General features: G+C 43.4%; 1 protein-coding gene across 2 annotated transcripts in view; it reads left to right on the forward strand.

Moving 5' to 3' along the window:
* Positions 1–13281: 13281 nt before the first annotated feature.
* The window catches only part of TBC1D9 (TBC1 domain family member 9), a 116700-nt gene continuing 114324 nt past the window's right edge, over positions 13282–15657 (forward strand). The window contains exon 1 of one of the 2 annotated variants that reach the window (XM_023252784.2): positions 13282–14407. In XM_023252784.2, the coding sequence (XP_023108552.2) occupies positions 14278–14407 (130 nt within the window). In that variant the 5' untranslated portion in view covers positions 13282–14277. The remainder of the gene's footprint in view (positions 14408–15657) is intronic. The other variant, XM_023252785.2, reaches the window with a different exon arrangement.

Here is a 15657-nt window from a genome sequence, read left to right on the forward strand (position 1 = left end):
TATTTGCATTTTTAGATGTTGTATGTTTATTTTATAGAAATTGCCAAATGCAAACATTCTTCTGACATCTGGAGACAGCAGGAGGCATTTAGTTGGTTCCCAGGCTGTACCTCTGCGTGACGTCATTATCAAAGGTCTTTCCTAAACAACCTGCATAGTCTAAATGCCATATGATTAACCTGAACTTGACCAAGGGAATCAACCTGGAATGCTAGGTCACGGAGGAAGTCACCTGATCTGCTGAGCAAACAGGCCTTCCCTCTGTTATTACTCATGCCTCTAGGACTCTTTCCTCTTCCAACCTGCTGCCACGTCAATTGCTGTAACTCAACTCTTCAGATTCTTCTCAGTTTCTACCTAGGAAGAGAAGACAAGGGGAATAAAAATTTAAGGACTGTGTTTCACTCCCACACCCTAGGGAACATGCTTAGTTTTCTTTAATAAGCCTTGGGGAGAGAAGATTATTTTCTTGAGAAAATGTTCAATGTATTCATTGGCACTTTGAACAGAGCTGGACTGCTTCAGAGGATCACACCAGTTTGGCTCACGTGAGTCAAAAGTATTTCAGCTTTTTATTTTCTGTATTCCCTCTGTGGAGAAGGAAAGTGCTGAGAACCATTTGCACTAATAAACTCTTCCAAAAGACCTGAGAGCATGAGCATTTTCCCAAGTCTAGATATTTTCCCTCATACAAGTGGATCCCCTGGAGAAGTGACAAATAAACCCTGATCAAGTCTTATTAGATTCATGTGATGTTTTATTTTCTTTAAAAAAATTTTTTTTTCATGTTGGGCTGCCTGCGTGGCTCCATCGGTTGAGCATCCGACTTCAGCTCAAGTCATGATCTCATTGTTCGTGAGTTCGAGCCCCATGCTGGGCTCTGTGCTGACAGCTCAGAGCCTGGAGCCTGCTTCCGATTCTGTGTCTCCTTCTCTCTCTGCCCCTCCTCCACTCATGCTTTCTCTCTCTCTCTCTCTCTCAAAAATGAATAAACATTAAATTTTGAGAGAGAGAGAGAGAGAGAGAGGGAGAGTGCAAGGGGGGAGAGAGGAAGAGGGAGAGAGAGTTCCAGGCAGTCTCTTCTCTGTCAGCACAGAGCCTAATGCTGGGCTCGAATTCATGAACTGGGAGATCATGACCTGAGCAGAAGTCGGACACTCAACCAACTGAGCCACCCAGGTGCCCCTAGATTCATGTGTATATTTTAAACCTTGATTTGGTGGTTTGAGGTACAGAAGCACCAGGGGATTTGTAGTTTACTAAAATAACCACACATTCTAGTCCATTCAACAATCCATAGGAGCCTTCCTGGGCTTTTGGAACATTTCTCCTCTTGCTAAAATTGTTTTGTGTTTAATGTTACCATTGGAAATAAACATCATCTGAAATGTCTTTGAGTGAAGTTAGTGGGGTTTTCTGATCCTTCAGCTTGAAGTGTCACCTCAGAGAATGCTAATGACCCTGACTTAAGGACACACAACACATGGCCTTCTCCCTCTTAATGCTTATCCCAGTACAATTTTATTTTATTTGTTGATTAATATTTAAATCCTACTTCCTGTGAGCTTCTTGAGGGTATAATAGTATTTGATTTTCTTCAACATGCATCTAGTACGTCTTTGCTAACAGTTAGTAGACTCACACATTAGTTATAAGCAGAGTCCAATAGTGAATGCAGGATCATAAAGGTGATTTGGGGCCCAACGTAAAACTGAGAGGTGAGTTCAAATCATCTCTTAAATTAGAGAATGGTGTCAAAGAATATATTAATCCAGGACGGAAAGCCCATTACCTAGATCTCACAAATATATATTTAAGTAAATCCGTGGTTTGTCTAAAAGAAATAGCCTCCTTCTAAAGTACCCTTGTTTGATCTATACCAGTGGTTCCCAGAAGTGTGGTCCCTGGTTCAACACCACTGGGAAACTTGCTGGGAATGCTCATTCTCAGTCCTCAGTCAGACCTACTCAATCAGAAATTCTGGGGGAGGGGCCTACCAGTCTCTTTTAATAAGTATCCAGGTGGTTTTGGCACACAAAAATTTGAGAATGACTGAGATACACAAATCTTATCACTTTCAAATGGTAGAAGGAGGCAGGCTCATGAAAACATGGAGTCTAGGTTTCTTGCTGGAAATGTAAACAAAAAATGAAAGAAAGAACTGGACCAAAGTGTGCACAGAATTTTTAGCTGTGTTCAACAGTTCAACAGTTCCCTGCCTTGGAGACAGCAGCCCCACCACATTTTCAACCTCACTGACATCACTGTTTTCGTACAATCTCATTTAGGGCCTCGCCTATCTGTGTACAAAGCCCTGAAAAGTCCATCTCATACCAAAGATGATCTGAGAATAATTGCACGACCTAAAAAAATTTATTGAGATAATAATATTGAGACAAATAATGTATATAAAATAATAGTGATAACAGTCAATATTGATAGAAAAGAAGTAGAATAGAATTAAGAGCGCAGGCTAGGTTTAAGCTGCTTGGTTTTGAATTTTGACTCTATCACTTCCTAGTTGCATGACTTTGATCAAGTTATTTCACTTTTTGTAGCTTTGTTTCCTCATTTATAACCAGGAGTTCAATAATAGTTTATTCAGTTCCTATTTCATATAGTCACTATGAGGATTAAATGAAATAGTATATATGGCCTTGGCACATGGTTCATGCTCAATAAATATTAACCATATAATATACAGAATGTGTACACACACACACACACACACACACACACACACACCCTGTCTTGCTCCCATGGCCTCCCCAGGTTGAATCCCAGGTAGTGTGACAGCAGAGCTCTTGCTGTAAGTTTAAGATATAACAGATGGCGGGGGGGGGGGGGGGGTGGGCGTTGCGGCGCCTGGGTGGCTCAGTTGGCTGAGCGTCCGACTTCAGCTCAGGTCATGATCTTGCGATTTGTGAGTTTGAGTCCCGTGTGGGGCTCTGTGCTGACAGCTCAGAGCCTGGAGCCTGTTTCAAATTCTTTGTCTCCCTCTCTCTCTGCCCCTCCCCTGCTCACACTCTGTATCTCCCTCTCTCTCAATAAACATAAAACGAAAATAAAAATAAAAGGTCTAACAGACGGAGTGCCTGTGTGGCTCAGTCAGTTAAGCACCCGACTGTTGATTTTAGCTCAGGTCATTATCTCATGGTTTGTGAGTTCTCGTGCCATGTCAGGCTCTGTGCTGACAGCAAGGAGCCTGCTTGGGATTCTCTCTCTCCCTCTCTCCCTGCCCCTCCTCTGCTCACGCTCTCTCTCAAAATAAGTAAATAAACTAAAAAAAAAGGGGGGGGGGGAAGGATATGACAGAAAGAGAACTGGGTGCTCTTTTGGGGAAACTATTAGCTTCAGTGAGAAGACATGCCCAGCCTGCTTTTCCTGCCCCCTCAGTAACACACATCCTAACATGTTGAAGCAGGTGTAACCAGGAACTGTAGTCAATGTGTCTCTGGTGAGAAGGTGAGCCTCCCAGAGGCAGAGAGGGGTCCAGAAATTTGTCTTCCCTTTCTCCCCCCACTAAGCCATTATCAGTAAGAAATAAAAATTACCAGCAGGTCCAGAAGTGGTCCCGTGGCTGGGAGAAAAGAAGTCAGAAGGACGTGGAGTGACTCCGGGGTTGGGTATGGATCCAGCTACACCTTGGAGGTCACCAATGCCAAAGAGCTGAGCTGGTCCTGGCTGACAAAGTCTGGTGACTATCTGAGGGACTGCCCTGAGAAGAGGAAGAATGCTCAGATAACAAGCAGCCAGAAAGACAAATGTTCACTCTGACTCTCTTTGAGCTTTTTAAAATGTTTATTTTTGAGAGAGACAGAAAGAGAGACAGAGTGCAAACAGGGGAGGGGCAGATAGATAGGGAGACAGAATCCGAAGCAGGCTCCAGGCTCTGAGCTGTCAGCACAGAGCCCGTTGCTGAACTTGAACCCAGGAACCACAAGATCATGACCTGAGCCGAAGTCAGACGCTTAACCAACTGAGCCACCCAGGCGCCCCTTCCTGAGTCTCTTTGTATAGCGGCCGCTCAGCAAAGAGGGGGATCAACTCCATAACAGTACAATGTTGGCAAAACCACATTTAACAAATCTATCATAACAAACAGGCTAGGGAAAAAAAACTATTAAGATGGCATTAAATGCCCATATTTTTTAGCTGTAAAAAGAGGTTCTAGAAGACATCTGTTTTCAAAATATGTCAGATTCATCAATGTGTGAAGCAGCTGTGCCAGTAGGTGACCCTTCTGTTTAGGAGACACTGTGTCTGCGTTGGCAGCAGCAGAGGAGAGGTTACCACAAATTTCACGTAGGAATCCTGTATCCCTTTTAAAGGGGAAAATTTAGAATCACTCGCATGGGCTGCTTCCCTTCCAAGTTGGAGCAAGATGCTGGGGTAATCAGCGAACGTTTCATACACTATCACTATCTTTCCAGGGCCTGGTCTGCACATACATATATAAGAAAGTGGAGCATGAAGAGATCTCTTTCCTCCACCCAGCCCTGTCCTTGCACACCGTAGGGGAAAGAGGCCCTAGTCACCTTCACTTTAACTCTGCATCGGGAATAAGCAACAAAGAAATCTTCCAAATACAGGTGCACAGCCATACTGTCTCAATATAGCACCTGGCTGTGGAAATAATGATGTCTCTTTGTCCGCATATGCTTATATGCACAGATTGATATTTGAAAAGATGTTCCCCCAAAAAGCCAATTGTTATCTCTAAGTGGTGATATTTGGGGAAATTCTCCTTTCTCTTTTATACTTCTCTATCGTGCTCAGTTTTTAGAAAAAACATTTATCATTTTTATAATCTGAAAAATGAAGCTATTTTAATCTTGGGGAAAAACATTATTGTGTGTGTTGAAAGCCTAAAATGTAATAAAAATGCAGAGTCACATTACTATGTTGCACCCTAAAAACACAGTGAAAGGCACTTTCATGCAAACATAATAGATGAGGTTGTGAAGAAGTATGCACTGTCCATGCTGCTGGGGGGAAGAAGTGGGTACAATCTTCCTGGGGAATAATTTGCCAATGTGTGTCAAGAGCATTAAAAAGGTGCATTCTAGAAGGTCCAGAAATTCTACTTAGGAATCTATATCAAGAAAATAATTAAGGGGAGCCTCAGGGATGGCTCAGTTGATTAAGCGTCCGACTCTTGACTTCAGCAAGGTCATGATCTCACAGTTCATGAATTCAAGCCCCATATTGGGCTCTGCACTGACAGCAAGGAGTCTGCTTGGGATTTTCTCTCTCTCTCTCTCTCTCTCTCTCTCTCTCTTTCTCTTTCTCTTTCTCTCTCAAAATAAATGAATGAACAAAAAATAAATAAACAAATATGCAAAGACATATAATTAAACATGTTCATCACAGATCTGCTTATAATATTTTATTTTTTAATTTCTTTACCATTTATTTATTTTTGAAAGACAGAGAGAGACAGAGCAGGAGCAGGGGGAGGGCCAGAGAGAGGAGAAACACAGAATCTGAAGCAGGCTCCAGGCTCTGAGCTATAAGCACAGATCCCAATGTGGGGCTTGAACTCATGAACCTTGAGATCAAGACCTGAGCAGAAGTCAGATGCTTAACCAACTGAACCACCCAGGTGCCCCTGTTTATAATATTTTAAAGATGCAAATAATTATGGCAGCTGAGTTAAATAAATGAAGGTACATCATATAATTAAATAATATGCAGTTAATGAAAGTAATGATATAAATGTACATTTTTTAAATATCTGGGGACGTGTTCACAATATTGTTATGAACAAAAGCAAGACATAAAAATTTGCCTGTAGTGTGAACCCATTTCTGTTTAAAAAGAAAAACACACTACATAACCTGTATACTTACATTCTTTTCTTTCAGCTTATCTGTTTTGTCTAATTTTTCTACAATCAACATGATTTACTTGTGTGATTAGAAGTTAAATAGCAAGAGGAATATTAATCGAAAATGTTCAAATTTATAAAATAGTTTATGTGATCTCCTTTACACACACACACACACACACACACACACACACACACATTTTATTATACTGATGGTTACTCATTCCAGGTTTTAATAAAGCCTACACATGATCTGTACCAGCTTCAAGGATAGCCATAAAAATATTTTTAGAGTTGGCTTAATCAAATGTAATCTCTAATATAGTACTGTTTCATTTAACCACCAACCAGCTGTCTTTATCTACAATTCTGTGATTTTCTATTGGCACATCTGAGATAGATTTTCTCATTTCTTTCAAAAGGTTTCTTAATTGAGACTTCATGTTAAAATCCAAGGGTCACAGTTTGTAGGGAAGGTTGCATTCAAAAGGTACATATTTTTGTATTTTAAGTATGTGCCTCCCATTTCGGTATTCTTAGGTGAGTGAGGGCTGGTTCTGTATAAAGGAAGAAAGAAGAAATTAGGTTTTAAAAAGTTTCATTCAGGGACAGAATGTCTAAGCTTCCAATTTGATTGACTGAGTCATTCCCATTAAAAGCAAACTGTAATTTTCATTGGAATAGAAATCAGTGTGATTTAACACATCCCTTTTTATGGAAGATTGCATTTCACAGCCTATAAGAAGATCACAAGTGACAAAAAAAAAAAAGCAAAATTCTCACCAGCACAATTTTATCATGAAAATGCCTATTTACGTCTATATTTTATACAAGAAATCAAAGACGTCATTGAAGGGCAATACATTCTGTAAAAGAAACCTCAGTGATAAACGCCTGACGAGAGTATTAAGAGCCTTGGGGACAAATAAAGAGTGAGTTATTTTGTTGACTTTTCCCCAATTCTGATAAAGCTAGCTCAACAGCCAGCTCTCGTGCTTATTTTTTAAGAATTAAGTGATCTGAATTATTTCTCCCTTGGTCCAGAGAATAAGTTTGCTTTCCCAGTTAATGTTTTATACCTACAGTTTTTCTTTTTTTTAATTTTTTTTTCAACGTTTATTTATTTTGGGGACAGAGAGAGACAGAGCATGAACGGGGGAGGGGCAGAGAGAGAGGGAGACACAGAATCGGAAACAGGCTCTGAGCCATCAGCCCAGAGCCAGACGCAGGGCTCGAACTCACGGACCGCGAGATGGTGACCTGGCTGAAGTCGGACGCTTAACCGACTGCGCCACCCAGGCGCCCCTATACCTACAGTTTTTCAAAGATTTGCAGTGTTCAGATTATTTTCTGTTTTATAATCTGTGGTCTGAAGCTCTGAGAGGCTGAAAATTAAGAGGTAAAGGGTTTAAATATAGTTGATAATTTGGGAGTTTGAGTGATACGTTGTTGTTTGGTGTTAGCAATGATGCCTAGATATCCCTCTTTCTTTTAAATCATTTAGTCAAATATATGAAAATGATTTAAAGATTTGAGGTTCAAGATAGAATATAGTATTTCTCTTGTAAGAATGCTGTCAGTTTAATAAAAAGACAGTTCTCTTATTTGGAAAGGAAACTGCAGGGGTGCCTGGGTAGCTTAGTCAGTTAAGTGTCCAACTTCAGCTCAGGTCATGATCTCACAGTTCATGAGTTCAAGTCCCATGTCAGGCTCTGTGCTGACAGCTGAGGGCCTGGAGCCTGCTTTGGATTCTGTGTCTTCCTCTCTCTCTGCCCCTCCTGAGCTCACGCTCTGTCTCTCTGTCTCAAAAATAAGCATTAAAAAGGAAAAGAACATTAAACATTAAAAAGGAAAAGAAACATCTCTCTGTCTCAAAAATAAATAAACATTAAAAAGGAAAAGTGCATTTTTTCCTTGAATTTTTGAATTAGAGAATCTGTGTAAAATTGACCATCTTTTTTTTTTTTCATAACATTCATGTGTGTGAATCAAAGTATTTTATTTCAAAAAGATCATTAAAAATATTAGTTCTAATCCTCAGAGGAAAATAGTTGTATTCCTCTACTTAAAAAAAGAAAAGCCATGGGGTGCCTGGGTGGCTCAGTCAGTTGAGTGTCCAACTTCGGCTCAGGTCATGATCTCAGGGTTTGTGGGTTTGAGCCCCGTGTCAGGCTGTGGGCTGTCAGCTCAGAGCCTGGAGCCTGCTTCGGATTCTGTGACTCCCTCTCTCCCTCTGCCCCTCCTCCACTCATGCTCTGTCTCTCTCTGCCTCTCAAAAATAAAGAAACATAATCAACAAATTTTTTTAAAAGAAAAGCTTACTTATTAGGTTTATAGGCACATGTGTAATTCAGAAAAAACACTATTATTGCCGATATCAATGTTCCAATCTGCTTTTTACTTATATTCACGTGTTTGATACTAATATTTGTGTTGATTTAAAAAATCCTGTTGATGGTGGGGTTTTTTTGCGTGTTTTTAGCAAGCAAAAAAATGGACAAATTAGTCATTGTCAAAAGACCAGCGTGACTGTGGGGAAAAAACCATCATCCTTAAAAGGAAAGAGGAGGCTATTTCACAATCTTCAGAACACACAGCTATATACCAGATTAAAGAGTGTTTGCCTTTTTGATATGGCTGCTTGGCTTACACAAAACAGGGGAGATGTCAGACATTTCCCAGCTAATGGAGTAATCGAAGGCCAAGTAATGGGTCAATGCTCAGTGACTGATTTTACAATAAAAATGAACCTACAGTGAGACTTTGTGAAGTATCAGTTGCATAAGATATGCCCACATACATAGCTGCCATGTCTTGGTAATCTCACCAAATGGCAGCCAGTCATAGGCTGGGCAGCAACCTAGTCCTTGGATAAAGAGATAGGGTGAGCCAATCCATTTCCCTCTCATGAATTAGAGCTCTGAAATACCTAAAGATTTTAGTTAATGGTGGGAGCTATGGCTTGAAAGCAATGACAAAAGATGGAACCAGAGAAACTTTCATGAGCCACATACATGCTTAAGTTATAAGAAACAGAAACCATGGGTGAGGAGAGGACACTGGTCAGTGAAAAGAATATACTAAAATAAATGTGTAAAGAAAAGCAGAGATTCAGAGACAGAGAGAAGGCAAGTGGTTGAGCAAGCAAGAGAGGGGTTGGTCCCAGAGCTTCTCGAAGTTTTCCTGTACTAGTTTAGTCTATATGAACCCTTGCAATAACATCTTCCTTCCTTCCTTCCTTCCTTCCTTCCTTCCTTCCTTCCTTCCTTCCTTCCCTCCTTCCCTCCCTCCCTCCTTCCCTCTTCCTTCCTTCCTTCCTTCCTTCCTTCCTTCCTTCCTTCCTTCCTTCCTTCCCTCCCTCCCTCCTTCCCTCTTCCTTCCTTCCTTCTTTCCTTCCTTCTCTCTCCCCCCCTTCTTTTCTCTGGTAAATTAAATTATCAAAAGGGTCAAACCACTAGTAGGCTTTAGAAGAAAACAAAACAAAACAAAGTATGTTACATTCATGCAATATAACATTACAAACAAGAGGATATAGTCTTTAGAAAACAAATTGTCTGTAGCAGGTTACCTAGTGGAACTCTGTTGTCCAGGCTTGCCCACAGCCCTCTCACCTTATTTTGGTAATAGATCTTTGATTTTCCTTTGGGGACTATCCCACACCCACTGACCTGTCACCTCTGCCACCACCTGTCCAGGATGGGCATGAGACTCAGTTCTAGCCAATCAGTGGATCCTGACACTCAGACCACAGTCATAGATAGATAATAGCCATGACAGCATTATATAATTTTGAATCACTTTAATTCTAAAGAAAAATGTGACAAGTAATGTGTGGAGAAAGAAGGAAAAGGTGCAGTTAAGATCTGGGGGCTTATATAATAGCAAAACATAAAGAGACCTAAATAAAAGACCAACTTCCAAACTCTGCTATTAATTACCTAAGTGACCCGAGTCAAGCCCTTCTCTTCTCTGAGCTTCAGTTTCCTTGTTCATGGTATGAGGAGCTCAACGCAACTGTAATCAGGGTCTCTTTTCCTTCCTAAATCTCTAAGCCTTTCTTAAATTTAGAAATTCAGCAGTCAAGTCCGCACCTCCACTTTGGGCATTTTCAGAAGTGCAGGGGCTACGCCTTGGTTTATGACAATGATCTTTTCACAGTCTTGGCCCTCAGGGAACTTGCAATGGATGATTTTGAAGTAGGCCAAAAATCTCCCTTCCCTTCCCTGCGGTCTAAGCTTTTGACCTTATCATTCCCAACCATTAAAACTTGTCCTCTTTAATGACAGTTAATCAGGAAACGAATCTCTGTGACACCTTGCTTCATTTTTTTCTCCCCTGGAGACTTCCTGTCTTCTTCCCTTTCTTCATTCCAGGAACACTGATACATTTGACAGAGGTCATCGGGCCACATGGAAAGAAATGATGTTTTATTCATAATTGATTTACAGAGCGTCTCAGAATTCAAAAGGTGGACCGATCCACTAAATGGAGGCAGGGTAGTTCTATTACAGATTCGAGGTATTTTGAAGGATCTTTCTCCTCAATGTGCAGCATATATAAGGATGGTCTTGGCTATGTTCAGCCACTTAAAGTTGAAAGAACCCAACTGTGGCTTCTGTATCATCAATTAGCTCTATTACTTGCAGACTAGACATTCAGGTGACTGGTTGATCTAGTTTTTCCAGCTGGATTAGCAGCTCAGATCCAGTGTGAAGGTCTCTTCAGATATCAAAGCTACTGTAAAGTCTTGGATCTTTGAAGCAATGATTACCCTTCTTTAACCCAACCAGTAACCCTTCTTTCTACCTCCCTGGACACTAGAAATTCCAAATACCCTACTGCAGCTCCTGCCCTTCCAGGTTGGATAAGGAAAGTACGGGCACTTAAAAAATGGTTCCTGTTAACATGTTACTTTTAGCTAGGAGACTAGGGCAGTAGTTGGCACTTTCTTACTCCCCTGGGTGAATTCTCTCTGCAGAAACTAGAACCAAATTTATTACTGACTTGCCCACTCTTGGGGCTGCTAGAATTAGGAGGTGAGAGGGTGTGGGCAGAAATACAGTGCCCAAGACTCTACAGTATTTCCAAGGGTGGTGCAAATCCCTAGAAGGCAAAATGAAGCATTTATTTGGAGGGGCGAGGACAGGGGGGAAAACACACCACTGTGAAGATGAAAAGCAGAAAATGTGGAAACAGTGTAGGAATGAGGGGGTAAGAAGTTCCAAAGACAAATTTACTACCCTCACAATTTTGTTTCAGTCAGGTCTACCCACTAAGCAGTAAACTCATTGATTGCTCCAAGGGGTGGGGGGCATAAGAACCTTATCTGGGTTGACTTTTCCAAGTGGGGAAGGGGAGAGTAGGAGATCTCAGTGAGACACAAAGACTGTGGTATCATTTACCCCTACCTTACCTAGGCATCTGTTGAATGCTTTTCTTCCTTAAGTGGTTTGAGACAATCCTTGGACTTAAAACCAATGAGAATGAATTGAATGTTAAAAATACCCACTTCACTGAGGAAGTGATTGGATTAATTAGATTCTCTTTGTGTTATTTTTAGTTCTGGTATATTTGATTGTCTTTTTTTTTTTTTTTTAAACAAAGCTACACTTTAGCAAGTGAGCAGTTGGCAGTATGAGATGAGTGAACTGCCATAAACTCTTTGTAGCTTCCCTGATTCTTTGCAATGCCTGCCACTACAGGTTATCACAATTCATTATAATAATAGAAACCCCGATTTCCTGGAAAGAATGTGCTCTCTTTTTTTTCAATTTTTTAAATGTTTATTTATATTTGAGAGAGAGAGAGAGAGAGAGAGAATGAGTGGGGGAGGAGCAGAGAGAGATGGAAACAGAATCTGAAGCAGGCTCCAGGCTCGGAGCTGTCAGCACAGAGCCCGATGTAGGTAGGGCTCAAACTCATGAGCCCTGAGATCATGACCTGAGTCGAAGTCGGATGCTTAATGGACTGAGCCACCCAGGTGCCCCAAGAATGTGCTCTAACTCTTACAAGAAACTAGAAAATAGTTAAGGACTTAATTTTTTTCTCCTTTTGGTGTCGAATCTTGCTCTCAAAACAAGTTTTTGTAAATTTGTTTTGGTTTTTATTGTTAATTTTACATTTAATCTTCATTAAGGCAAGGATTTTTATATGGTTTGTTCACTTCTTATCCCCAGGGCCTACAGTATAGTAGGCATTCAGTAACTACATGTCGAATGAATGAGTGAGTGAATGAACCCATGAATCATAAGTAAATAGCACTTTGGTACCTATCAATACAGAATGCTAAGCTAGGGTTAGGGTTAGGGTAGAGCTATCAAGTCACAACTTTGAGCAGTATGATGACGACATTCTAAAAGACAATATGAAGGCACTTAGACTTTTAAAAAATGCTAATTACACAAAATGAAGGAATTTTTATGGAAGCATTTCAAAACATTAGAAGTTATATAAATATATTATTAGTTAAACTTTTGCATATGTATGATTTGCAATCTTAATGTTTATTGTGTTTGACTTGCAATTGATTCTACTAGTAAAGGCGCTGTGCTATGGCCAAAGATGCCAAGTGAGATTTTCGAGTCTCTATTAAATATGTGAAGTTTCCACAAATACCTAGAGATCTGGTATGTTTCCTGAAGAGGCAGAAGATCAGGCGACGTGATAAGGTAAAGAGACACTTCCATTCCATCAGAGTTCACTGGGGAGGAAACCAACAGCACAGAGGCAGCCTGTGTTAAAATGGCTGGGATACATTCACTTTGCCATTTGAAGGAATTCAGCAGTACAGACGAGAGCTACATAAGCAAAAAAGCTCAAGTCCACACAAGAAAGTCTTATCTGAATGCTTTGCTCACTTGGAAAAGAATAAGTCTAGGACTGTCCAACTTCCACAACAAAGCAGAGCTTTGGTAAATTCCCATCATCTAGGAAGTAGAGCCTCTTTTTGCTAAACTAGCTATCTGCAGATCTCCTAGGTGTAAAAAAGAGTGAAAAAAGGTCACCAGATATACAGGTAGATGGGCTGTGATCACAGGTCTTGAAGTATTGGGGGAATGCAAAAACCATCTAGCGATAAAGCTTGTCTTTGTTGGGGGTGGGGGGGCGTCTGGGTGGCTCAGTCGGTTAAGCTGGTCTTTGTTGTGTCTCTGAATTCAATGATTAAAAGAAATTTTTTTTTATTCCATCTATTAAATGTGAATATATCCGTGAATTCTGGCATTCCTGGTCCTCGGAGCTCCAAATGCCTGAAATAGGAACGGCTGTAGTGTGAATTAGTTGGCCTAAGCTCTTGGGCTGCTTCCAACTTCGCTACTGCTCATGCCCCACAGGTCAAGGAAAGAAGTGATGTAATGCACTTAGCTGGGCCACTTTAATTACAATGCAATGGGGAGGGGGAGGGGTTACAGGCGGTGACAAGTTTAGCGCATGACTTGCCCAGGGATGCAGGAAACAAAAACACGGACAACCATTGGCTGCGTCCACTTCCGACCCGGTATCTAGCTCCAAGTCTGGAACCTTGAAACACTTATTTCCTGGGTAGAGGGGTGGCGCTAGCCCACAGAGCGTCAACCATAAACATACAGCACACACACACACACACACACACACACACACACACACACACGGAGGCTGGCAGCGTCCTCCCCGCTGAGATGGGCGTGGGGCCGAGCGCTTGGCCCACGGTCCCCAGAAGGTTCCCCCAAAGCCCGCCACAGCTGCCGGGCTCAGCGCTCGGAGCCCGCGGAGGACCCGCGTCCGCGGAAACTGGTGCCACTCGGGCCAGCTCTAAGTGAGCCGCGCTGGCGTCATTCATTCGCAGTGTCCGGAGCGTCCTTCCAGCTGCAAGCGGGGCTTCGCCGCAGGTGCGAGTGGCCCCGCCGCGGAGCGTTACCGCGCGGTGACCTCGAGGGCGCGGAGCGGCTAGAGACTGAGGCGATCTGGAGCTCGGCTAGGTGCTGCTGTAGCAGCCGCGCCCCTGCCCAGCTCGGCGCTCGCCGCGGGGCCGTGTCAGCTGCAGGCTCCCGCAGCCCTGCTCGCCGCCGCCGATCGGGATCCCGGGACTGAGCGCCGCCACTTCCTCCTCCTCCCGCTCCTCTTCCTCCTCCTCCTCCTCCTCCTCCCGCTCCTCGCGCCGCGGTGGGCCGGAGACGAGCTGCGGGGCGGCGGGCCTGGGCGTCTGCGGCCGCGGGCTCGCGGGGGGCGGCGCCGCCGCGGGGAGGATGCTGCTCGCCGCACCCGCGTCCTCGCCGTCCTCCCCGGCCGCCCGCGGGGGCTTTGTTGTGGCCCGGCCTCCGCGGACCGCCGCCTGGTGAAGTCGCTCTTCGCCGCCGCACCTAGCGGGCGGGAGGACGCGCGTGTGCCCGGGAGTGCGCGCCTGTGCGCGCCGGTGTGTGCAGGACCTGACCCGCGGGCCCATTGTGCGTCCGCCCGCGGCGCCCGGGAACATGTGGGTGAACCCCGAAGAGGTGCTGCTGGCCAACGCGCTGTGGATCACGGAGAGGGCCAACCCCTACTTCATCCTGCAGCGGAGGAAGGGGCACGCGGGCGATGGAGGCGGCGGCGGCGGACTAGCGGGTAAGGACCGGCGGCCAGTCCCTGCGGGAGGGGCCGGGAGCGCTGCGGCGCCGCCCGAGGCCCTAGGCTGCGGGCGCCCGGGACGCCGCCCGGTCCCCCGGGGCCGGGCGACCCGCCCCACTTTGGTGAGCGGAAGACCTTAGGAGTCCTGATTTTTCAGTCTGTGAAAGAGATGATTCTTCTCTGACCCTGTCAGGCTATGGGGCCCTTCAAGTACCGGGTGCCCCCTAGGTGGGTGATGTTGATGAGATTGGAGGTGGGGGAGGGTGGGGGGGAGCAGCCCTTATGAATTAAATGCAGCACTTCTTCCTACCTCCCCACCCTCCTTAAAAATTATCGTTTTATATATGGGCAAGAGAGGCAAAAGATGGTTCATTTTGACTTCATTCACTTTACTCATCATGGCAGGATCAGGTATAAAATGCTCTTTTGTTTTCAGGGAAGCAATCAGTAAGAGACTGGTGTGGTCATTTCCTACATTAGTTATGACTGAAGAGAATGAATAAGGAAAAAGGGTATTGTTGTTGTTGTTGTTGCACCTAATAAGACCTAAGAAAGCAAGTTACCTGATTGTGAAACGAATTAGCGCTGTAACTGCATTTTAACTAGTTTAACTCAGTCACTTACCCGAACCCCCTCACAAGGTGTTATTAATACTGTAACTATTACTGAAACCATGCCTTATCATTTCGGGATTATAAAATCAGACCAATATCCCAAGTAGTGCCCTATTAGAAAGGTCTTCGTTATCAACTCAGGAGTTTGCTTGCTGGGAGGTGACCAATAATCTTGAACTCATACCATACTGGAGAAATTGGACCTTCCCCTCCCCATGGTGATTAGAACGAAGAGAACTGGGATACTTTTTACAGTGAAGAAGTTAGTTGGAGAAATAGAAGGGAGAGGTTTAACCAGGAAAGAGATTGCAGAAAAGAGATGAACCTTGACCTCTTTAGAGTCCAAAATCTATCACCCTCTGGGAGTTTGCATGCTGGCTAAATTGTGGCTTTCAAAATGCCGTGCTATGAACTAAAAATTCTCGATGTGGTACGTATTTAGTTGAGATTGTAGTTTACAGGCTGGTTTTCTCAAGATTAAAATTCAAGTGGCACATTTTATGGCACATATTGGTTTGAAGGATCTTGCTAGTATATGGTATGGCCTATGGCTAACCTGATTTTTCTATACATTTTCTGCCATGAAAGAGAAGGCAATATGCAGAGCTCCAGACCCTGTTCTGGGAATTCTGA

The sequence above is a fragment of the Felis catus genome, chromosome B1, assembly GCF_018350175.1.
Source record: "Felis catus isolate Fca126 chromosome B1, F.catus_Fca126_mat1.0, whole genome shotgun sequence".
Classification (NCBI taxonomy): domain Eukaryota; kingdom Metazoa; phylum Chordata; class Mammalia; order Carnivora; family Felidae; genus Felis; species Felis catus.